Source organism: Anser anser (assembly GCF_964211835.1).
Source record: "Anser anser genome assembly, chromosome: 6".
Lineage (NCBI taxonomy): Eukaryota > Metazoa > Chordata > Aves > Anseriformes > Anatidae > Anser > Anser anser.
The window spans coordinates 1,513,675-1,537,883 of NC_139726.1; the positions used below are offsets into that span (position 1 = coordinate 1,513,675).

At 45.0% G+C, this 24,209-nt stretch overlaps 1 protein-coding gene across 9 annotated transcripts in view; it reads right to left on the reverse strand.

The window, feature by feature from the left end:
- Positions 1 to 24,209, reverse strand: part of GALNT13 (polypeptide N-acetylgalactosaminyltransferase 13) — a 126,211-nt gene that overhangs the window by 100,119 nt on the left and 1,883 nt on the right. For 2 of the 9 annotated variants that reach the window (XM_083840530.1, XM_083840527.1), the window contains exons 2-3: positions 13,780 to 13,879; positions 12,864 to 13,111 (exon numbers count right to left, since the gene is read on the reverse strand). In XM_083840530.1, the coding sequence (XP_083696656.1) occupies positions 12,864 to 13,005 (142 nt within the window). In that variant the 5' untranslated portion in view covers positions 13,006 to 13,111; positions 13,780 to 13,879. The other 7 variants (XM_083840532.1, XM_083840529.1, XM_083840534.1 and 4 more) reach the window with 7 other exon arrangements.

Consider the following 24,209-nt stretch of genomic DNA (forward strand, 5'->3'; position numbering starts at 1 on the left):
CAAGGTGAGCATGAGACGGGGCAGCCCTCTTCTGCTCAGCACCGCACCCCACTGCGAGCACCCAGCACGTGGCAGGATGCAAAAGGAGAACAGCCAGAGGTATAAAATAGGTTTTATGAGATGTATTTCCTACAATAGTAGAAAGGATGATAACTGAAAAAAGAATCACAGTGAGTAATTTTAATACATTTAAATGATCTGTGCCTTTATTCCTTGTACCACAGACCCCCGATAACAGTCGATACACCAAGACCAGTTTAGTTTGGCTGAATTTAAGATGCCCGACATACTCGTAGGGAAGCAATTCTTTTCTCTCAGGCTCATACCTTCACCATGCCATAAAATTCACACAAGATAAACAGCATTTAGTACTGGAGCATCTGCCCTGCCTAATTTGAGGTTCACAGCTCTGGCAGTTTTTCTTTTCTTTTTGAAAGCAACGTCAGAGCAGCTTCTAAACCTACAGAAAGACACAAACATTCCCACAAGGAACTTTTTCCAAGCACAGCAGTTTAATTAGAGCTGACAGAGCCGGCAGTTAAAAGCAGTCGAAGAGCTCCCAGTGCAGAGGCAGCAACAGCGCTTTCCTTCAGCACCAGCACCTTCGGAACTGCGCCGAAGCAGCGGGTACCAACAAAACCTGGGTGCGTTCTGTAAGGAAATGAAACCTACAGGTAAACACTGGCTTCCTACCATCAGCATGCATAAACATTTCCGGCCAATCAAGCCAAAAAAAAAAAGAAAAATCACTAAGCCCATTCCTCTGCTTTCTTTTTGGGTGTATAGAAAGAAACGCATCCTGCACTCTTCTCTTCCACCTCAGTAGTGGGTATAAGGAAAATTAGCTCTCTTTGCTCAGCATCCATACCAGAACAATCAAATAATGTATTCTTAAAACAAAATAACTGAAGGATAGTCAGTATTTAAATACAGATGCTTTTTTACACAGCATATACTCCGATTTCATTGTCTTGTCAGGGCATGTAATAAGGATTAAAGCACTCAGGACTATATAGGCATACAAATAATTATGACACCAAATACCGAATCCTTGAGGAAATTAAACACAATGCTGAGAGGAAATGTTTTGAAGATTAAAGATTTGTATTGCTGATAAACAGCAGCAGGCTTTTGAGGCACTGAAACAAACAAATAATAATTAAAAAACACAACAGAAACCTCTTCCCACCCCCTTTTCTGCTCAACACATACTCCGGCATTTCTCCTGAGGGCAACAGCGGCCGCATCTCACTCGGAAGCGCCCGAAGGCCGGCACCGAGCGGTGCCCGCGGAGCAGGTCCCGGGGGGATTGGTGGTCCCCGGGGGGAGCGCAGCCCGGCCTCCCCACGATGGCAAAGCAGGGGACGAACTCCGCAAACACAGCCGCCAGCTATTCTCCTCGAGCAGCTCACAAAAAGCCCTTTGATTTAGCAGCACGCCAGTGCCAACCACTAAAGCTGCCCGTGCTGGAGCCATGGTACATTTGACTCAAAAATTGTCATTTCCACCAAGTAGCAAAATGAGGCAAATTGGTGTTTTATGAAGTTTAAAATAGGATAATTCAATGCGGTTAAATTTTAAGACTATCAAAAGAGGAACCAACTGCTGAACCCGTCAGCACTAAGGTCCCGATATGCTGTACTAAAACTTCTGATTTCCCCTGGAATAACAAACAAGAGAAATTGTCATTATATAAAGCCTAAAACAAGTGAATTTAACACAGTTAAATTATTCCTACACCATGAAAGGCTGACAAGTTTGGTTTTCTCCTTTTTTCTTTTTCTTTTTTTTTTTTATTAAAAAGCACTCATCACTTAAGGGAGAAAGCCTTTTACGATTACAGTTTATCTGGTTTTCAGCTATCAGCATTACAAGAGGTGTTCTTGCAACCCAACGCACTGGAGCGCAGAATTATCTCTGCGCATTTTATCACTGTATCATACTTCCAGCTGAATCTGCTGCAATAATCACGCCCTGTGCCCTATTATGGAGGTCTACACGTGGGGGTCTTCTTGTTTTTTAAATGTTGCTCGCCACAGCCCCTCGGGCACACTTCTGTTGGCTGCCGTGGGGCCAGGAGCACGGGCCGTGCGACGCCCGCCCGCTCTGCGGCACAAACCTGGACAGCACGCTGGTTTACAGTTTTTGCTGAGACAGCACCGCCTCCGCAGAGGTCTTACACTGTTAAGTTATAAAGAACTCAAGGGCTTTAGATTAAAGGTTTTATGATTGGAAAATGCCATTTATTAAATAAAATTATAGGATAAAATTACCTCATATTCACAATGCAATCCTATCAGCAAATCTATGCAGAAGCATCCCATGAATTTTAAAATTAAATGTGCTGAAAGACCTGTAACCTTTAAATCTCCACACAAAGCCATCATTGTAAATAAATGAGCTTAATTTAATTTATTACTATTTCCAAATTATTCTTGAAAAGCACTCATGTTCTTTGTAAATACTCTCAGTACTTGGTACCTTTTTTTTTAATGAAAAATGAGAACTCTTCACAGTTTTTTAACCACATGATCACTGACCAATGGCAAAGTGTTAGAAATTCAGTTTGAATAGAAAAAAACATAAGCTAAGCACAAATGTATCCCTGCATTTTTACAGACAGAATGCTCCTTTACAAAATAAATACCCTTTAACTAAATACTAGTTTTTCATACTTGAAACTATTCTACAACATACTGTAGCGAATATACCCCTTCAGCACAGTGCCAGCTTGCTGCTGACCACTGTACTTTCAGAACATAATTTGACAAACTGCTGCTTAAATTAATACAAAATAACATTTCCCACATATTATTTCTTTGACTGCAGCAGAGTATACAAATAGGCATTCTGCATATAAAAACACTTTCCAGACGATTAGATGTGAAAATATCTAACATTTAAGAGCAAGCTGTGCAAACAGCAGAAAAGGAAATTACTGGAAAGCCAAGGCATCTTTTTTTCCAGGAATATTAGAAGGAATACAACAAATGCGTCAGTACCGGCTTCAGTCAGCACATGGACAGCTTTCCACAAACCCCTGCCCCACGTGGAAGGGAAGGCTAAGGAGGGATAAGGCACTACGGCACACACCTCCTCGGATAGGCAAATGCACGCAACACGCTAATTCTAGCGGCACGGTGCTAGCCTTAGGTGTAAACGCTACAAAACGGAAGACACTTGGATCCATTGAGAAAACCTTATTAAAAAGGTGTTACTGAGTTAATAGCTCAGCCTTGTACTTATTCCTACAAGCCTGGAAACAAAACTTTACTGGTAATTGAATTATATTTCTTTCTTTGTACGTTTAAAAAAAGCCTTCCCTACGAAATGTATGTTGTCATTCCTCTTAAGAGGTTTCTTGGCTGGCCAAATTTTTGTAAACCTTATGGTGGGTGCTGTCTTCTCTCGATGAAAGGGCTGTCTTTCCAGGGATACTACAGGAAGGAGCAGCCGAGGACCAAGAAGAGAAGGCACTGCCACGCACGCTGGCGCCTCGCAGCGCTTCCCTGGGCAGTGGCTTCGCGCTGCGCTGGAGCCCACAAGCCAGATTTCGCTCCCCTCCGCACGCTGCCGAAAGCTCCGATTCCAGAAGCACTGCCACAGACTGGTTTTATATATAGCACAGCTATGGGGCGTGCAATTAATGGCGCCTCGTGGGAGGCCAGGGCTGTTTCTGCCACAGCTAATTCCGGGCCCCCCGACAAGCGGCTGTGGTCCTGCCACCAGGGCCCGGTGCGGGAGGAGCGCCGCTGCCAGCACCCACCGGGGAGGCACGGGGACGGGACGGTCGCAGCAAGGCAGCCCGCCGTGACAAACAGCTCAACACCAAGCACTTCGGGGTTAAATGTTTCCAGTTTACTTCCAGCTTTGACAGAGCCCTAACAAAGCCACACGACAAAAAGATGAATTTCCACGTAAGCACAGGATCGTGCCGTGTTTTAGTTAAACCCAGCGAGTACCTGGAGCGAGAAAAGTTCTAGGGAAGTCAGGAAAGACAACTAGGAAAGAGACCAATGTGCAAGATCTAATTAATTACAAGAGGTCGTCTGAACATGTGCAAAATAAACTACTGATCAGCCTCCATTCACTGGTCCCTTCAGCAGGGCAGTTTAAGGAAGAAATGAACACAAACCTTCACTACTGGGTGGTGATACTGGAAGCAGGGTGCAACACACCTCTAAAGCATTTTACTTCTCTAGGAGCCAAAAATTCCCCAAATGTAACGTGCTAAGAGGCTAAGGCATGAATTGGGAGGGGGTTGGTTTGTTGGGTTTGGTACAGTACTGACATTAACAAGTTCTGTGCGGATGGCCCAATAAAAAACAAAATACTTTTCCACATATTTCTAGGTAATTTTTTTTTAATGTTTGAATAGAAGTAATAAGGTCTTTTATATATTTTTTCTTTTTAGCCTCAGAAAAGCTTTTAACTATTTAGAATAAAACCCGATACAGAGGTGCCAGAAGTCATACCCATTGGATGCAGAAATTCTCCCCAGTGCACTGTTGTTGTACCGCCACGTAACTTAGCCTTGGAGTGCCTCCTAGTTCCCTTCCCATTAAGCTGTAGGCCTTTTATAACCAATTAAAAAAAAAGGTGAACGCGACCTTTGCACCACCAGTAGCTGACATATCACAGAGGGCATGGAATACCAGATGGCATTCTGAATCTCATTCATGAGAATACTTTTTTCTGCACAGCAACCTAATGATAAGAGTCAGTGTTGTTTTATTATTATTATTATTAATTTATTTTTAATACAGACTAGAATCCCAAGGACAAGCGGGATGACATTGGAATAAATTTCACTCTGATTGTTCTATCTTTATTATGCAAATGAATGCACGATTTAGCTTGTCAGGTTTGGCAATCAAGGCCCTTGAGAATGTCTGTAGCTAAAAACGTTCATTACAGCATACATGAATACTCCACACGACGTCTACTAAAACCAGTCTCAAAGAATTGCATTCAGATACATAAACAATCAGGGCCTTACAACAGATACTATGATTTGTAATTGTTATTCAAATTCCAAACTGTACTACTACTGAGAAACATAACTCAAAAGTATTTCTCCGCGATAAATCCAATTTCGTACCATTGATACTACTCGAGATGAAAAAATTAGCAGTCATAAAAGCAGTGGCTTAAATCTAGCATTATAAAAATCCTTCTCCTCCCTTGCAAAATAGAAGAGTTGCAGCGTATAAGGTGTCCCATCACGTTCGGTTGTTATTATGCTGTTTGCCTTCTCAGTAACTCTGATTTCTCCAGCGTTTTGTTGCATTTCTTAAAACCTACACAGAACTCATTCAAGATGGAAAATCACTCTGCTGTGCTCAAGTCTTAAACAGTAAGAGATTCAACTGCACTGTACAATTTGTAGAACAATGTAAGGATTGTTTAAAACTGAATTAAGAGAGGCTGACGGCAGTCTGAGCTTCATATTTTTCAGGCTCAATTCTTGCAAAGAGACTTGAGCGCACTGACACTATTTGCAGAGCTTTCCTGAAATCAATGAAGCTTCATTCAAGGTCTAGAACTGTGGCGTCGATAACAAGAAAGGAGTCATAATTTATAGACAATACCCATTATAAAAGCTTCTGATGCTGCAAGTACAGTTTCCACAAATCTTTTTTAGCTTTCCTAAAGCTAAGGTATTAATTGTCAATGAGTTTTGCAAGCAAGTAGGTCTACAAGGTGACATGTACTTTGCAAAAAGAAAAGTTGGTGTCTGAAAAGGATTTCCGCTAACCTTATGATTCACCTGCTGAACATAAAAAGGAAACCTATAAACCTACAGTGCAGCTGGGCCGCATATTCTGCCATTGCCAAATGACAGTTGATCTGAAAAAAAAATAAATCTGTTTCTGTTAATCCTATTAAAAATAACTTGCAAACGCTTCTCAGCGGGGCTAAAAGAATGACATTTTCTTCTGCCTTGCAATACCATTACACATCTTGCTATCAGGATACCTCCTGTTACTGAGGAAAGTATTAGTTACAGCCCAAAAGTCTACTACTGCTGTGCTCCCCACGTGCAAACACATACGCCATGCAGTGACAAGCATCCCCAGTCAGTCTAAACTGGCCATCTTGAACAAAAGCTCTGAAGTAGGGAGTATCTGTTTCTAAGAATGATGATACTGAAAAGCCTGTCCATCTTCAACAAGCAATCCTGTATTTCCCTGTATTTTCAAGTTTTTAAAGGCTCATTGTTTTTATAATTAAGATTTTATATTAAATCTACATCACTAAAAACAGTAACATTTTTCTACCTATGGGTGGTAGCAAATTATCAACAATTTACACGAAATCTATTTTTCTTTTATACCTTTAGAGATAAAAAAAATAAGCTGTTACTGGCAAAATGCTCACATTTATTAAAAATATGCAGCCCCAATCAGCACGGCATGTCTACCTCTACACTTTATTCATGAACTCCACCTTGACAAACGCTTCTGGTGCTAAGCAAGATTAAATGCAAACGCAAAAAGCTTCCCTGAAAGAAAGAAACAACACCAAATAGAGCTACAGGAATAACAAACAGTACAAGCTGATATGCTCTACCTGCTAACAAAGTTGAGATGAGCTAGGCCTCTCCTCTTACACCCACGGTGGCTGCCACTTGGAGAATTCTCAATAGGCTTTACAGGGACTTCTGGCAAGTTATCTGGATATTAGGGATAATACTGTCAGTCAGGCATTTTTACACTTCAAAACAGCGTGGGAAATTCAAGAGAAACAAAAATAAACAAGCCAAAAACAAAACAACAGTTTATAGCCTTCTCAATTAAAATCTGTAACGTGATGTAAATTTAGCCGCACTTTATTCGTACCTCTAGGGTATAAGATAAGCTTCTCCACATGCAAGCTTTTCACATTAATTTACAAAACATCACCTGGAAAGCTAAGAATAATCTTTATAAAAGCCACGGTGTAAGGGGAGAGGCAGGAGAGTGGGGTGGTGGAGGCATATTTCAACAAATCATCCCAGGACCGACAACTCCAAGTTCCCAGAGAGCTTTGACATGCAGTCCTGCCACGTACTGCTCCACGTATCCAAGCGGGGGGCTGCGAGGGAGAGCACGACCTCAGTTCTATCACCACTGTGTCATCGCTGTCAGCTCCCACAGATGGAAAGTCCTCCTGACATCTTCCAATATTTGCATATTTACTGTCAACAATCGAAAAATGTACTTTCCACTATTTGCTGCACAATTCCACTAGATATTTGTGCACTAACTGGTTGCTACACTGAAGTCAAGCATTATAAAAGCACTGGCCAAAAAAAAAAAAAAAAGAGAAAAAACCACACCACAGCTTTCTGGTCATACAGAACCTCAGACTGGGTGGGACAGAGGATGCTTTTCACTAGACTTGGCTTGAGCAACTGCTCCAAGATGTAAGCTGTAAGTACACGCCTAAAACCCACTGGGCGCACGGTGCACAGTACACATCTGTGCCCAGAATACACACACACTGCTCTCTTACTCGAGCTGTACAGCTGGGAGGCATGCCCAGCCTCCAGCACCACAACCGTGACCACCTACACGGCACAGGGCAACCCTGGGGATCCTCCTGCCCTCGCCAGGGGGCACGCGGAGCTGGGGAGCAGCCCAGCTCCTGGGCAGGAACGGTGCAAGAGGGGGTTCCACAACTCCAGAGGGCTTCCCTGGCCGGCTGCTTCGCAAGCAGATCAGGAATCACAGAGAATTGCTGGGGGAGTACTGTTTGTTTTTTTAATTCTTCTTCAAAGCAGGAAAAAAGGTTACTTAGTATCTCACAACGTTATCACGGGCTTCCTGTGGTTCCCAGAGCCGGTTACAGCAGCAGGACGGACGCCTCCTATTCAGCACAGCCGTCCTTCCCAGGAGACGCAAGTCCTACTTCCAAAGACCCTCATGTACCGAGTCCCATTCCACAACAGAGAGAGCACAAGAGACCTTGGCAGGCATTCTTCTAACGTCAGATGTTTAAATGTCATAAATAAATCAGCAGGGAGCCCTGGAGGAGCACTGCTCCCGTACGGGGCACCTGCCAGCCGACCCTCCGCAGCCTGCTGGGGCGCGCGCGGCCTTCTGGCTGGAGCCTGGGCCTTCAGACCAGCGACACCAAATCTCTCAGAAAAGAAGTTTGCTTTCTTTCTTTTTGTCTTTTTTAATAAAGTTTGCAATCAGAACAAGATGTCTGCTGTGCTACAGTTTTCCCCTCATCATGCATTTTCTTGAACTGCCTGATGAAGATCTATAAATTATCTTAATGTGTTGTCACAATATCCAAATCAGCACTTCAGATTTTATTTGTCAACAAATTTGTGACAAGACTTCAGTGCAATGTACATATTCATCCATCTATTAAATCCTTATGGTATGCTATTAAAAATCTTTGCTCCCATTGTTTTTGCAGACGGTCCCATGCATGCAGTAATCTGACAGATAAACACGTTGCCACGGCAACTGCCAAAATGAATGCCTTATTTTCTAAACTTGGCCATAACCCCAAACTTTTAATACAGCATCCAAATGTTTCATTCACTTGCTTTACATGATCCCAACAGACCTTTTCTCCCTAAATACAGAAATACGTTGCAGGATCTGAATAAGTGAACTTTCCTCTTACATGGCGTTTTCCTCAAAATAGCATTTTAATAACTCATACCGACTTTATGGCAAGTCCTTTTGTAGTTCTTGAGAACACCGCTAATAATACAGAAACAGAAAGCCGCATAACAACGCCAGACACCAAAATATTAAAGATTCGTCACTATGAAAATCTAAAGCACAGTCACATTACAAAGCTGCATGGAAAACATTACTCACGTTGCAAAGACAAGCATTCAAAATTACAACTTCATCTCATTACTCACACTCACTTTAATTAAGATAATCACACCTTCTTAAAAATTACTGTCTCAATCACTGCACACGCTCCTCGTTTTTTTGTTTGGAGAGCAAGACTTCACTTCCCCCAAGCCCACCACATATTTTCCAAAAGCTTCCACACAAGAAGTGTCTTCAAAGACAGTTAAATTTAGTATTTTTGTTTTGAAAGCTAACAATTTGGGTTTTGAAACTAAAGACCAGAGGTTTTTCTGCAGTGAAGTCTTTCTGCATTTCAAATCCCTTCACCATGAACCAAGGAAAAGCACTAAATGCACAAAAATGCACAAAATGCACAGAAACTGACAGGCGCCGCTCGCCCTCTGCCCGCCGCCTGCAGCCAGGCTGCTGAGCCCCAGCCCCTTCACATCGCCTGGCCCAAACGGGTGGCGTCTTCACCTGCTCTCACACGCATGGCTGTAGTAAGGAGGAGGCCACAGCAACCACAGAAAAGAAGCCCTATGGGGCACTCAGAATTACTACAATTTGTAGAAAATTAAAATAAAGATTAACTGATAAGATGCCAGGCTGCCAAACTGCCTTGGTTTAAACAGCATTTCCTTTGCTGTAAGCTCGCTGTGCTTAGTAAACCAACTTCTAGTCCGCGTGTAAGTAGGGCTTCTGCTTTAAAACTCAAAAAGATTATTTCTTCAAGCAGACCTGAGAGCATCCTGTCCCGCCAGCTGCAGTTACTGTATGGTTCAGAAGAACCATCTGCTGGGAATATTCGATTGAACGCAATTAATTCACAACAGAAAACGGCATTTGCAATCTCATCCTCGAGCCAGCTACCTTTCCGCCCATCTCTGCAACTTCACCTGTTGCAAAAATAAATAAAATCACAACAACACACACCTCACCACCACGGAGTTGCCCATAAAAAATCATTTGAACTAGAATTGTTATTCATAGCACGAGCATGCTCAGCGCTGCCCTGTCCCCTTCCAGCACACTGCGCGCTGGCTGCCTCATTCTGCTTCAGGCTGGGGAGAGGCCAGACCCAGCTTCCCCTTAACGTGATGCTCACCAGAAAACCCGTACCTCTCCTAGAGCTATCCTGAAGTTGTTTAGCTATGGTCAGAACTGAATCTCCTGCCATTCACACTAGACCTTGAGTTCGCAGGGCGGCCTCCAGGCTCTCGTGCAGCTGGCTGCAGGACCCAAGGCAGCTCTGGGAACGGGGAGGGAGGGCTGCTCATGGAAGGGCTTCCAGCTCTGATGCATGTCCTGGGAACTTACTCCTGTCTGATAAATCCTGAGGAGGTGACGACGTTGCACAAACAACGGTGCATCAAGCACCTCGAAGTACGTTCAGCCACCTACACAGAAAAGTAAGGAGCAAGCAGCAAAGGAAGAACCCACCCCTCTGGGTGCAGAGCCTACGCTGCGGGGAAGCAGCACTGCTCACCTACCGACAGGACATTTCACAAGTTTCTGCACATGCCACTGGTATACGCAGGGACTGCTGAAAGGCTGTCCAGTATTAATTTTCTTCTTAGGCAGGAAGTAAGCTTAAGACGTACATGTTGTTTCCTTCGATCGTGATACAAAAATAGATGCAAGTAAAGACGACTTGACCGAAAGCCAGCTCCAGGTTAATTAGGACAACGCTTGCAAGTCGTTAACCAATGCCACCAACCCAATGCGGCGACAGCTCGCTCTTGTAACACCCAGCTCCTGTACGTACCACTTGTATGCTTAGAGACGTGCGGCGAGACATCAGAGGGGATTTCTGACAGCTGCGTCCCAGTCTACGAACTGAGACTGCCTACATTTTACATCTACACTGAAGTTGTCTTTATGAATCATTTACAACGCAGTAATTATGACTAAAAAGGCATGGAAAGTTTACCTCTTTTACCTCTAAACACATTTTGTGTAAGCAGAATCTTTCCTCTCTAATCATAAGAGTGACTTCAAATACTGGATTACCATGGCCCATTTAAATTTTTATCAGTATGTTGACTATTGTTGTCTTTATATATATATATAATATTCTTATGTACTTAAATACTGTAATTATGTTGCTTTTTATGTTTACAGATAATCTATATCCTCAGAGTTATAAATAGTATATTTGCCAATCTAAAACAAAGATGATGGTACAGAAGCAGGTACTTTACAGAAGAAAAAAAATAAGAAGTGATACACTTAATTTCTACCATAATAGCTCATGAGGCTTACAGTAAAGGAAATTTAGTAGCCTGTTGGATGGGAAGCTAGAAATGCTATCATGAACTTTTGCAATTGCTCCACCAGAACACACAATTTCAGCAGAAACAAATAAATTTTTGCAAGATCTCCATAACAAAGCAAAACACAGCTCTGATGTCATTTTATTTTCAAAACATTCACTGGCGTGGGAATAGATATCACTATGTATTACAGCAAAAATATTTAGGGCACTGAATAAAACCACAAGTCAGATAAGCTAAGTCTGGATTGAGGGGACTGGAATCCAAGCTTTACTCAAAACCACACAGATTTGGAGCTGTCTGCACAGTACTTCAAAACGGTGGTTATTCTAATACACAACACCCCAACCTTCATACTGTTTCCAAGCCTTCAACTACGACTGCCAATGACAACAGGTGGTTTTGTTGCAATTATTTATGAAAGTCTTTGGTGAATTAACAGCCCTTATCTACTAAACAATGTTTTCCTAAACCCTAAAGCTTTTAAGTGAGAACGTTCAGCAATTCTGGTTTACTGAAATTGCAATCTAACTCCACTTGGCACCAGAGTATAGGAATCAGTCAAGGATACAGTTTTAAACTCGACAGTACTAGCTTTTGTTATTTAAAAAAAAAACAAAAAACAAACCTATTTTATCCTTAATTTTTGATCAGATAAACTTTTTTCCCATTTCAGTAATATGACAAAAAGAAACACGCAATCAATTTCCAATAAAATTGTTCCATGTCTTCATATTGCATACACCGTCATAATTTTGCAGACAGTACTATAATCAAAGTGTTCTTCAGGGATCACAGAACAATATGCAAAGTATAGCATCAGATTCAATACTGCATTTACCAGGCTTTCAAGTAGAAAGATTATATATTCAAAATAATTTGTTTCTCAAAGCTGAGAGCAAGTGGCACCAGTGCTCCTCGTACACAGAGATGAGGTTTTCGCACGGAGATTCTAACCAGCACACAACGGGGAATTCAGGAAATTCAATGCAAAAGCATCATTTCAAGTAGCCCAAGGAACAGAGTACTTTAAAACGAAAAGTCCAGTATTGCATAACATTTTGCCAACCCAAAAGTGTACAAAGGGTAAATTCATACTTAGTTCCAGATTCCAATTAAAAACTTAAATTCTCCAATTGCAATTTAAATTTGAGTGGTGGTGGCAGTGGCATATGCCAGGGCTGTAGGTTTTTTTTGTTTGTTTGTTTGTTTTTAACCTAGATAACCTAGATTTACTTTTTCAGAAGTTGATAATGTTCAAATAAAATTTATTGTTTTAATATTAAATATTTTTCTTCACAAATCATCCAATTAAATAGTGAAAAGGTCAACCAATTACAGACATTTCAGAAAGTGTAATTGATTGAAGAAATCCCAACGAATACTTCAAAAATAATAATAAGAGTTTAAAAGCAAGCTTACAGGTAAGTACCTTTCACAAATGAAAAAGGAATCACAGAACATCAACTCTTTTTGTAGGTCGAATGCCTTCTGTTTAAAAAATGATCTTGATATAAAAAAGGAACTTAATGTAATTACTTTTTTTTCTACTACGTATCAGACATTTTATATTGTTTTTGCTGAAAAAACATACAAGACTCAGCCTTCATTACAGCAAAAGGTCAGATACTAAGATATCTGAAAATAAAACAAAGTACTGCAGATCCTGGTATTTTCTCTGTTTGAATTGGAAAAACAATTTAGAAAGTAGAGAATAATATGGGGCCAAATAATTAAAAAATATATCTATGACCTTCAGAGATATCTCAGACTTGGCACTTACCCCTCAGAGCAGGCAGCAGAGACCTCTCTTTCTTGTCATCACACTTATTACATTCACTGAAGTATAAAAGTAAAAAGACGTCCACAAGTACCCACATGAGAGAAGTGGCTAGAACCACCTTGCAGTAAACAAATCTCCTCATTGCTTTCCTTTGTCGCTAGCTAAAATGCTAAAGAAAGACTGCAGTTGCTGAGATGTATCAACTCCCGCAGTTAAAATCCAACAGGAAAGCAGAGACAGGCATCCCACTGCAATTAAAAGAAAACAGGTCGTATTTAGCTAACAAGTACACACAGTCTGAATTGAAAAAAACACATCTTAACACTGCACTTTCATATCACGTATTTGTTTCTTTCCGTATACGCAGGTACTTTCTGTTTTCCAACACAAGCTAAAGCCTTTCTACTATCTCCCCATGAACAGCAACCTTTTAAACTCTCATACTTCACAGGTAGTCTCCATACATGCCTACATTTAGAAGCACAATACTTTAATCATTCTAATGATATATATAATCATTCTAATGCAATGTAACAAATTTTAGTAAAGAGCACACAAAAGGCCAAAGTAGTGGTAACAGATTGTGCTAACCAATATCCATCATTTTGCTGAACATTAGACATTTACACAGAGAACAGAAGTTTCCTTTTTCCTCAAAGAAAGAGTTTATAATGCTACTTTAAATAAGTTCTCTGAAGACTAGAAGCTTTCTTTTTTTTTTAATCTTGCATTAAAAAAAAAATTGCACACAGCCTTACCACCAAAAATACCTGCCAGAGAATATGGCACTTACCCATCTACATGTTTAGGCTCTTGTATAAAGTTTGGTCAACAAAAGCTAAGTGTGAGGGTCTCTATATTTAGTCTCTACTTTACGAAGTTATGTTGAGGGTATATTTAAACACTTTACTCTTACCATTATAAACTGCATTCCACGTCAAGAGTGGGAGTTCTGCTTCAGCCGTGTTCCCAAAGCGCTGCCTCAGCCCTGAACCACCGGATACCCTTCCAGGTGCCTGTAAAACACAAACAGAAGGCATCCTTACCACTTGACTGCCTTTTCTAGAATAGAAACAAGGCGCTTATGAAGAAAGCTCTCATAAGTTTTGCCCACATTTTAACCTACCTATCTTAACAAAGCTTCATTTTATATATAACACTTTTCTATCTTAGTTTGGGTGGGGGGGGATAATTATAACAAACTAAGTTTCTCCATCCAGCTGTACCCCAAGGGGCAGATCGCCTGGTTTAACGACTCGCTCCCGGCCCAGCTTTGCTCCCCTTGCCGTGTTACGTATGGTGAATCCCACGTTACGTACGGTGAATCGGCGCTGTCCCTTCCAGAGCCATCGCCCCACAGCCACAGACGCCTGCCGCACACGGGGAGACGTGAGAGGACCACAGACACCACACCGAGCTCTCCCCCCTGCTCAACGCGGGAAGAACAGTGCTAAGGGAGCTTCCCTAAGGGGTCATTTTCATTTTAAATAGTTCCAAAATATTTTATAAGAAGTTTAAATTACATTTTAGTTGCAATTCATTTGAACAAACGAGATGGAAGAGAGTGAACAATACAGTTTTTCAAATTATTCTTTAAGTGCTATTTTATTATGCAATAGTCAATAAAGTTTTTCTTCTGTCTTAAATGTAAATGCAGCCAATAGCTCTTTTCCTCACCGAAATGATTCCCAGCCAGTTGATTTAAAATTTCAAGGGCTGTGGAATACTTGTTTTAGGTTAGCACAATTCACGTTCCCGCCAGCCAACAGGAACAGTTTAATGACAGGAAGAAAATGGCAAAGAAAAAAACAAATTAACACTGATCTTTATTAGAAGAAAAGAGGAGAAAATAGCAGAAGTGTTAACCCTCCCCACGCAGCCGGCATCACCATGGTGGCTGTAATTGGCTTTTGTAGCCCTGAGTAGAATAGTTACTTGTTCAGCACCAGCTGAGATACAAAGGCACTTCCTCCCCAGGCACTTAATAATACAGAAGAAATTTTTTCTTCATCAATTCCTGTTTTAATATAACTGAGTAAACCTCAGAAGTATAGCAGTCGTAGAGAGATGATTGGAAAAATCTTCTGTTCCCAGTGCTGTGTGGTTTTTAAACAAATAATCTGTACAAGAACCACCGCAGTCCGCTACAGCACTGCTAGCCATGCAGGTTTCGGGGGCTCAAATAAAGGCAGGGCAACAAGCTATTCTAATGTTAACAGCAATGACAGCTTTTTTTTTAAAAAAAGCATTAACGTTTTGATTTAAAAAAATTATTTCTTCAAAAAAATTGAAACCTGCGTTGACCTGGAGGTGCAGCGAAGGCCGGGTAACTCCGATCCTGCACCGGCACGGCGCCTGGCTGCGGGGTGGCGCCGCACCGCCTGTGCGAGAGGCCTCCGTCCTCACCTTCCAACCATTGACCCGGCCAAAAATCGCTCCGCTAAGAAGTGAGGATTACCAGGGGCAGAGAACCACGCCTTCCACTCCTCGTGCCCTGTAAATATTGGTTTTCGGGAAGACATTAAGTGGCGATTTCACTGCCCACGGAAAGCCACCCGCAGCTCCTTTGGCTCAACAGTCCACGCCATCCCAGTCGCCTGCACCCCCAGGAGGCCTGACCATGGGCCAGCCGCGCACATGAGGCCGACGTGTTGGACCTCAAGCTCAGCAGCTGGGCCTTGGGGCAGGAGGGAGTCCCCGATCACCCTCCCAGACGCAGGAGGATGCGGCCCACGCGGTGGGATCGGGGCTGCCCGCTCTCCCTGAGGCCGTCTGGCACCAGCCGCGTCCCGCAGCCGGCAGGGCCGAGCGGCCGTCCCGCTCCCTGGTGGGCCCAGCCAGCACCAAGCTCATTATTATTATTTTTATTTTTTTTTTAAGAAAATATATTTAGAAAAACCTATTTGTACCGAATTCCAAATGGATACATATGAATGGCCAGGATACGCTAATGGAATCGTTTTTCAATTCAACACCCAAGTTGAATTTGAAAAAAATATACATAATTTCAGGCAAAATTACTTTTTTTAATAAAATGGAAGTTTGTAACTGGAATATATTTACATTTAGCTCTGTTTCGCGATGGACATTTTGTCCCCTCACCCGAACCTCACACTCGGGCAGTAATTTGACGATTGTTTTGACCAGCTAAGATGGCTTTTCTGAAAAGTACTAGAAGGAAAATATTTGCCCAGCCCTAGCTTTGCACAGAGGAGCAACCTTCTTCCTTCTGCAATCTGAAGGTAACAAAATGCAATAAGTGAATAAATAAAATGCAAAGCCCAGACCACTCGCACTGGTCTCGGGACGCTTCTATAAAACACTGCGCGTGAAGAGAGCGTGGGAAGTTCAGGCACCCAAGGTGGGGAAACAGAGAAACCCACACGCTGTTACGGGGCAACAGGAGGCAGGTCCCCAGACGTGCACGCAGCAGGGCCGCCAACAAGCGGGCTCCTTCCAGAACCCCGTCCGGGGGACGCCCGGCACCCTCCTGGCACGTTGGGTGCCCGTGGCCGGCACTGCTCACTGGGTCGGGGGGACATTTCCGCACCATCTCAGCCATTCTTATGGCCCACAGCCCCTCCTCCCAACCTCAAAAGCAATGAAGCTCTCCAAATAATATGTTCGTTTTGTTTTTTACTAAAATACAAAGCGATGAGGTTTCAGGAGAAGGAGGAAGGTGAACGTGCTGGGCTTTTCAGCTACCACTTTAAGAATAAAGCTGATTTAAAAACAGTATCTCTCAGCAACAAAGCAAGGGAAATCCCTGCCCCAAAAAAAACTGCAGTTTGGCAGTGCTGTAAGCAATAAAAACAGGGCTTTAAAATAGAAAACGGTATGCAAATTTAGAAGTCACGTGCATTGCCAGGCTTTCCTAAAACTGCCACAATAAGATGCTGTGGTAAGAGAATGTTACGCAGGGTGCAAATTCAGGCTCTGAAAAACTGGCAGAATTCGAGGCAATTTGTGGGTTGGTGGCTCTCTTTCTCAGGCACTAAAGAGACCCCTCCGCCGAGCCCACTCTCACTCGGCACACGCAGCAGGTCCCATCCACAGAAGGAAGCAGTGCTTCAGCATTTCTTCCCACACGTCACCGCACAGCCCCGTGCCCCATTTATTTCACACAGCCGAGCCACGCTCGGAACGAGGAACGTTTAATTTCCTCGGGGACTCACAGCTACAGCATTCATCACTACTCCATGCAGTTGCCTAAGCAGCTTTTAATTTAGTTCCATGGTATTTCTGCAAGATTTTTAAAAAAATGATGAAAACCGATCCTTTCTTTAGAAACAAGGGGAGCGTTCCCAGGGCCAGGGCTTTGAGCAGCCCCCACCAGCTTTGCTCCCTGGTGATGCTCACCCCCTCCAAGGCTGGACATGCAGCCCACACCAGCACACTGACTACACCCACAACCATCTCTTGAGCCAGTACGTTCCTGCCGATGATAAAAAAAAAAAAAAGGACTGGCCCCATGGTCTCCTTTGGGGGGCTCCCTCCGTGGCCTCCCCACGGCAGCACTTTTCGCAGCACTGTATGAACACCTTTTGCAGCACTGGAAGTAGCTTTCTGTAACATGCCTGTTGATTACCTTCATCTGGGTGCCTTTCAGAAGCATCCTTCTATTTCACAGCCCAATGGTTTCCTCCGACGGCTTTTTGTTTTCACACTTTATCAGCGTGATTTGCAGCGATTTCAGGCTCAGGTGTGGACCTAAGACACTAATTGTGGCAACACAGCAGTGGGACTAAGAGCAAGTCCAAGGCAGCAGCTCTTCAAGGACTGCATGCAAAATTGTTTTATTCAGAACAAAATTAATGGAGCTTTATCCCCGTACATTTTCAAATGGCCAGTAACTGTAAATCAGTATGAGTACATCCTTGAATGGCCTCTTAAACTACCACCACTCTTACAGCTGCATATGAATTAAATGTCCTAATCCTTGGGCAAGACAGAAACAAACTGCTTACAGAAGTTCCTCCAAAGAAAATCAGAAGAATCGCCCAATTTATCACTCAGCACTTTTAACTGTGCTTTTCCTATTAAGCCAGTAGAGACCTAGAGCCCACCTACACTCTGGATGTAATCCTAGAGCTGAGATTACACCTCACAGATCAGTACCAGCACTGGTATCAGAACCTCAGCCCGATCTCCCAGCCCTGGAGCCTCCAACCTCTGCGAAGCCCCCGTTAGCCACCCGGGCTCGCAGCAATGCCTACGCTGACTAACGACTTCTGAACCAACTTGCAGACGCTTAGCTAAGAAGGGATGCAAACTGGAAGTTATTGCTACAGTGAAAGCCACTGTTTGGTTCAGAAACAACCCCTCATGGCATGCAATCGGAAATGGAGATGAATGCCGTTTTTCCAAGTCGACGCCGTTCCCGATGGCGGCAGTCAAAGCTTAATGAAGTGCCTGCAGGAGCCGGAGCCCGGTGAAACCACAGCCAAACCTGCCACGTGCCCTAGGACCGCGTTCTGGGCACGAGGGGGACACTGAGCACCCCCCTTTGCCACACGCGGCCCCATCTGCGGCAGAGCCGTGCCAGGCTGGCAGCGGGGGGAGCTCTGGGCAGCACCGAGGGGAACAACGAAGCACCCCAAAGTCCCACCGACACCTCACGGGGACAGAAAAGGGAGCCCCGCTTCCATCTCCTGCTTGGCAGGCACCCGAGTTTCACCACAGACGAGGAAAGCTTTAATGGGTACGATGCCGAGAGCAGCGGAGGCACAGCCCCAGCGGTACCCGCAGCAATTTGCCTTCTCGGGGGAGGACAGGCAGAGCTGTGTCTCTGCACCGCATCCCGGCTCTTGCTGCTGCCATTAAGCAGCACGTATTGCAGGTGCAATGCCTCACAGCTGCAAAGCAAAATCGGAAATGCCTATTCCTGATAACCTGCTATTTGTCTGGGTGTTTTATAGCGTAGATTTCATTAAGCAGTGTCGGAAAAGCTACGCATTTCCATATAGACTACGTCCCCAATAACAGTGCACAGCATCATACTACAAGCAGAATCCCTCCTACTCACTTCCTTTACATCCCTTTAAACTGAGAATAGCGAGGGGGGAAACACGGTATTGGGGGCATGGGGGAACAGAAAACAGCCTGGCTGACCTCTGGGGGTACACACCAATGGCTGCGTACAACCTTCAGATCACAGGTGCTTGAGAAAGGCGAGCAAGTGGATGGAGTTACAGTATGTTATGACTCAGGTGGTAATTTCCTGCCTTTTCATTATTTAACCGAGGCACACTGCATTTTCCAGTGAATCTATTATCTGTCACACAGACCATTCTTTTAACATATGCAACTTTACCGCCTCAGTCAGCACTGAAACTTATTCTGTTTGACATCTCTATATGTTAGCAAGCAGCTCAGTTCACAGCCTTTCAAATGCTCCCCTCATACTTACTGAAGGAATTTAGGCTAGAGGCTAAGAAACAGAAAACTCAGATGCCCACAGCTATTGTTGTGATACTGACCGCGAGAGTACAGTACGTGAGACTAGCAGACCACTTTATGAACTGGTCAATTCAGACACATTAAGTCATTGCTTTGGACAAAATCCTTGCTATAATGCAACATTTGGCACTCAAATGAGGGTTATATTAACAAAAGCTGAATTTGTGATAGGGGCAGAATGATTGTTAAAAACAGAAGCTACTCAGTAGTGAAAGCGCCCATAAAGCCTCCAGGAAAGCCACGTTTCAACCTTCCAAAGCTGATCTACAGCACACGCCTGCTCTACCAGATCCGTTTGGATCTGGCTTCTGCAAAAGACGGGTAGGTCAGCTGAAGAGTACTCGGGAAGAAGTTTGCTGGAGGAAATTCTCCAGAAGAAGTAGGAATGATCACAAATGTCCTTTTTGTTTGTCCTTTGTTCTAAGGAGAACAGACCAGAGTCCACTTCATCTGAAATCTGGAGTTCCCAGTCCTCACCTCTGACAAACCAAAGAACGAACGCGATGCTTCCCGTAGCTTTCCTGCGATTCATCGAAGCTGCAGGAGGAGAGACAGGCAACAACGATATTTAAGCACGGGAAGCAGAGAGATTTGGCACAGAAAGATTTTTGTCAACCTCTGCTGCAGAATCAGAGTGCAACGTAGGCAGTGCTGCACCAAATGGCAGCCGGCCAGCGTGAAGGGACAGGCTCTATATAAACAGAACTGCATCCATGCGTGCTAGGACCGCGGCATCACAAAGTTAGATCCAACAAGCTGAAGTCCACTGCTTAAGTTTCGATGCCATATGTGCTACATTGCATTACAAATTACATTTTTCAGAGTTGCTACGTGAGTAATTATCATTTAAAATGAAGAAGCAAGCTTGCTTTAAAAATGACTAAGGATTGCCACCCTATTTTTCCGAGACATGCCTTCATTTTAAATAAATATATTTAAAACAAATTTCACCTACGAAAAAAGCTGACTTAACATTGATTGAACCAAACCTAAATACATACTATACTCTCCAAAAAAGCGTGAATCATCATCAAATACCATAAGCGGTTTATTAATTCATGTATAGTTACCTGAAGAACTTACAATATTCAAACCGTCAATCCCTGAGATCGATACAGGAAGCTCTTTCACATTTAGTAAGAAAAAAAACATCTGGTGCATCTAGTGGAGCTATCAAGTGTTTTGTGTCTTAAGAATTAGCTTCTCCCCCTCTCTCCTCTCCTGAAATAGGCAGCTTGACATTTAAAAATAGACCTATTCTTCATTTTAAAAAGCATTTCCATGGCTCTGAAATTAAAGTGGAAAAGACTTATTAATTCATCTAACCAAACTTCTTTGTAATAAAAGTCTACTCTATTCCACGCTGCTTTGTTCCGACCGGAGTTGAGCAATGTGCCTGGCACCAGTTTTTCACAGAATCAATGCCTCAAAGCAACACATGTCTTGGATCCCCAATATCTAGACCAAAAAAAAAAAGCTTTTTGTGTTCAGAGCAGCCTCACTGTAAGCCACTTAGCCTGTAAAGGATGTCGAATTTGTAAATAATTCCCTTGCCTTCAGCCCATGCCTTCACACACCGGCCTTGTACTACAGCAGACTGTTTCTACAGACCTGTTGGCAAGAAGCACAAAAAATGTAAACCCAACTGAAATACTGACCCTAAAAGAATATGGGGACAAACCCGATACCCAAGTATCAGAAGACAATCCCAGGTGCTGTAACAGATTGGAAATGCCAAGTCCCCCTCCAGCTCCTTCCCCTCGTGCTATCCCCGAGGTGCAGCCATCCAGCGACGGCTACAAACACGCGAGCAGACCTCGGTCACCGGCCTGCAGGGCTTCTCCTCGCCTCGGCAGCTGGAGGCGATGCCTCCCCAGCCCGCTCTCCACCCTGCCCTGGCAGGCGACAGGCGCGGTGACCCTGCAGGCCGCTGCGTGGCCTTGTCGCAGCTAACGGACACGGGAACCCCACCAGCTCTGTTTGTTTTCAGATGGTGGGTGCTCTCCCACACACACCACTGAAATCACAAGTAACAAGTACTTGAGTGGTACTGACGGCTTGGCAGACACCACCCAGAACCAGCTTTTTAGCTCTTCAAACACGAATAAAACGCTGGAGCAAGTCAGACACCAACCAGGCAAAGGTTATGTGCCAAGCACCCAAGGAAGAACACAGCCCGAGCACCGGAGGATCTCCTGACAAACGTGCGGCTCGCCAGCGCCAACACGACGTGTCCCACGGAGATGCGGAACCAGCTGCCCTGGCCGTGACAACCCATGCTGGCACATTCGTCATCAACATCAGAGTAAGACCGAAAAAACAGCTAAACACTTGTGTTGCACCAACCCCACTCGTTCAACGGGCAAAGACATTTCTGCGAGTAAAGACAGAACCACAAGCCCAAAACTTTAAACCCCTGAAACCAGCGTCACTTAAAAAACAACCAACCAACAAAAAACCTACCGGTGCCTTCCGTACGACGGTCTCCTGCAGGAGTGCTGTTCGTAAGGCTGGCTTCTCACCGAGCGCTGCCAGAAAGGGCAGCGACCGACGGATGCCTGGTGCCTGCATACAGGCACCGGCACTCAGCACCGGCGCACAGCGCTCGGCAGCGGCCGCCGACTCGACCCAGAAGATGAGCCGAGCAGACAGCAGCGGCAGGATCCCTGCTCACACGAACCTGGAGGACGTGGCTGCCAAGGAACGTTTGCAGCTCCGCCAGCTGAAAGCGCGCTCTTCCCTGCTTGGTGATGAGAGCGGCCCGGCCGCTCTTTTTTCTGCGTACCTGAGCCAAAGAAACCCCTTTAAAATGCTGAGAAATCCAAACTCTCTCACTGTTTCCGATCCCACAAAACGGCCTTGAAATAGCAAAGTTTGTGAACACTAAAAAGGCCGTTTTTGACAACCTAGATATTTCACATCATACTCACTCTAACTTGAAACTGAATCATCAAAAAGTAGTCGAGTACATACTAATTCTTTCTTAATCTCCAAGTTTTTGAAGAAAAACAGGCATGCCAAAAGCACACAGATCTCACTACACTGTATATAATTTTTATTCAGTATTTCCTACATTCATAAATGTGACTCACATACCTTCAGGAAAAGTATTTTCTTGAATGCATCTGCTAATGTCACAAAAAACCACTAGAATTGTTACTTACCTTACACAGAAGAATATGACAAGGTTTCCGGGTTTCTTATTTCCAAGCATTTCTGCTTTTCTTCCTTGGCCTTAATTTTTCTGTCATCCGACAGAGGCGTCAGGTAGCGCTCTGCTGTATTTTGCCTCAACCCAAAGCAACTGTGCTTAACGCTACGAGGAAAGCAACGCAGTCTGATTCTAAAATATAAAGTGGTCATCAGCTTTGCTGCAGCTGGTAAGGATCGCTTTTACAACTTATTCTTCCCTAGTACAAGGGTTCTTGGGGTATGGATGATGGGAACAGATACGCCACCTCTTTTCTTCCGAAATGCTTAGGGAGAATCACTTTGGTTTTTTTTGGAGGGGGAGGCGGGAGTTAACAGACATAAATCCCCAGACCATACAGGGCTATGTCGTCCTCCCCTTCGTTCTTGATTTGTGCCTGAAAGGCGAAGCTGTTTACGCTCGTATTTTCTTACAGCTCGCCCGCAGCCGAAGAGGAGGCTGCCAGGCTGGCTTTCCACCCGACTCCTCCAGCCTCGGCGCCTCACGGTAACGCGCGCTCATCGTCCGCGAGTCGCAAGCACCAGCCGCACGTACGGGCGCAGCGACAGGAAGGCACAGCACGGCTTGTTCCTCAGAGCTCTGCTCCAGCGAAGAAATCGCTTCCAGACCTCACAGAAGCGACCCCAGGGGAGGCCAAATTTATGCTGTATTACGCTCTCAGTTTAAAGCTAGCCGTGACTACTTCTTAATGAAAAAAAAAAAAATCCTACAGCATCTGTAGTAACAAGCTCACCTAAAGCACTACCTGAAGTACCAGCCTGCCAGTTAAATCGCAATTATAACTGCCCTCGTTAGCCCCTGCACCCTGGCACAGCTTTAGGGACCACCGCAGAGCACCGCGACCACCGGCAATCGGGCGCTGCTGACCCTGGGCACAGCACAGGGAACTGTTAAAGTCTATGTGAAGAACCAGCGCAAACCAAGACAAGATTGAAGGCCTCGCCTCCTTTCACAAAGTGTGGGAGCCGCCGAGCAGTGCGAATAACACTCACCCTGCTGGGCGCAATGCCCAGCGCGTCCCGTCCCCTCGTCCATCCCTCCCCTCGCTGCTCCCAGGCGCCCAGAAGCACCCAGACAAGTTACTCAGCCCGCCCCCGTTTTGCAGCGCAGGAGAAGCGGCGGCGGCTCCGGCAGGGAGTTCCCTTCACCGCCGGTATTTTTATCCTGAGGAAGCCACCTGCGTTTTCCGTGAGCCCGGGGGAAGTTTTTAGGCTGACCCCCGGGCACGCGGCCGGCACCCCAACTTCAGGATGCTCTGAAGGGCAGAGCCCGGCCCCAGCCCAGCCGTGCCCGGCCCCAGCCCCGCTGCCGGCGCTGGGCACGGGAGCGGCCCCGCACGGCCCCGCACCGCACCCGGAGCTCCGCACCCCGAGACCCCCTCGCGGATCCCGCAGCCCACGGCGCTGCTCCGCGTCTGCCCTAAACCCCGCTCGGGTCTCCCGGAGGCGCTCGGGTCCTCTCTCTCCCGGCCCCCCGTTTCCAGAAGCGGAGATTATCGGGGGAGACAGCCGCGCACCCACACCGGGACGTAGCCCGGCGCAGCGCCGCCCGGAGCCCCAGCCCCGGGAGGGTTCCGCCGGCTGCGGGGACCCCCCGGCACCGGCTGCCACGCACGGCAAGTTGCCGCTGGCGGCGGGGATGGCCCCTCGGCGGCAGCCCCGTCCCGCCCCGTCCCG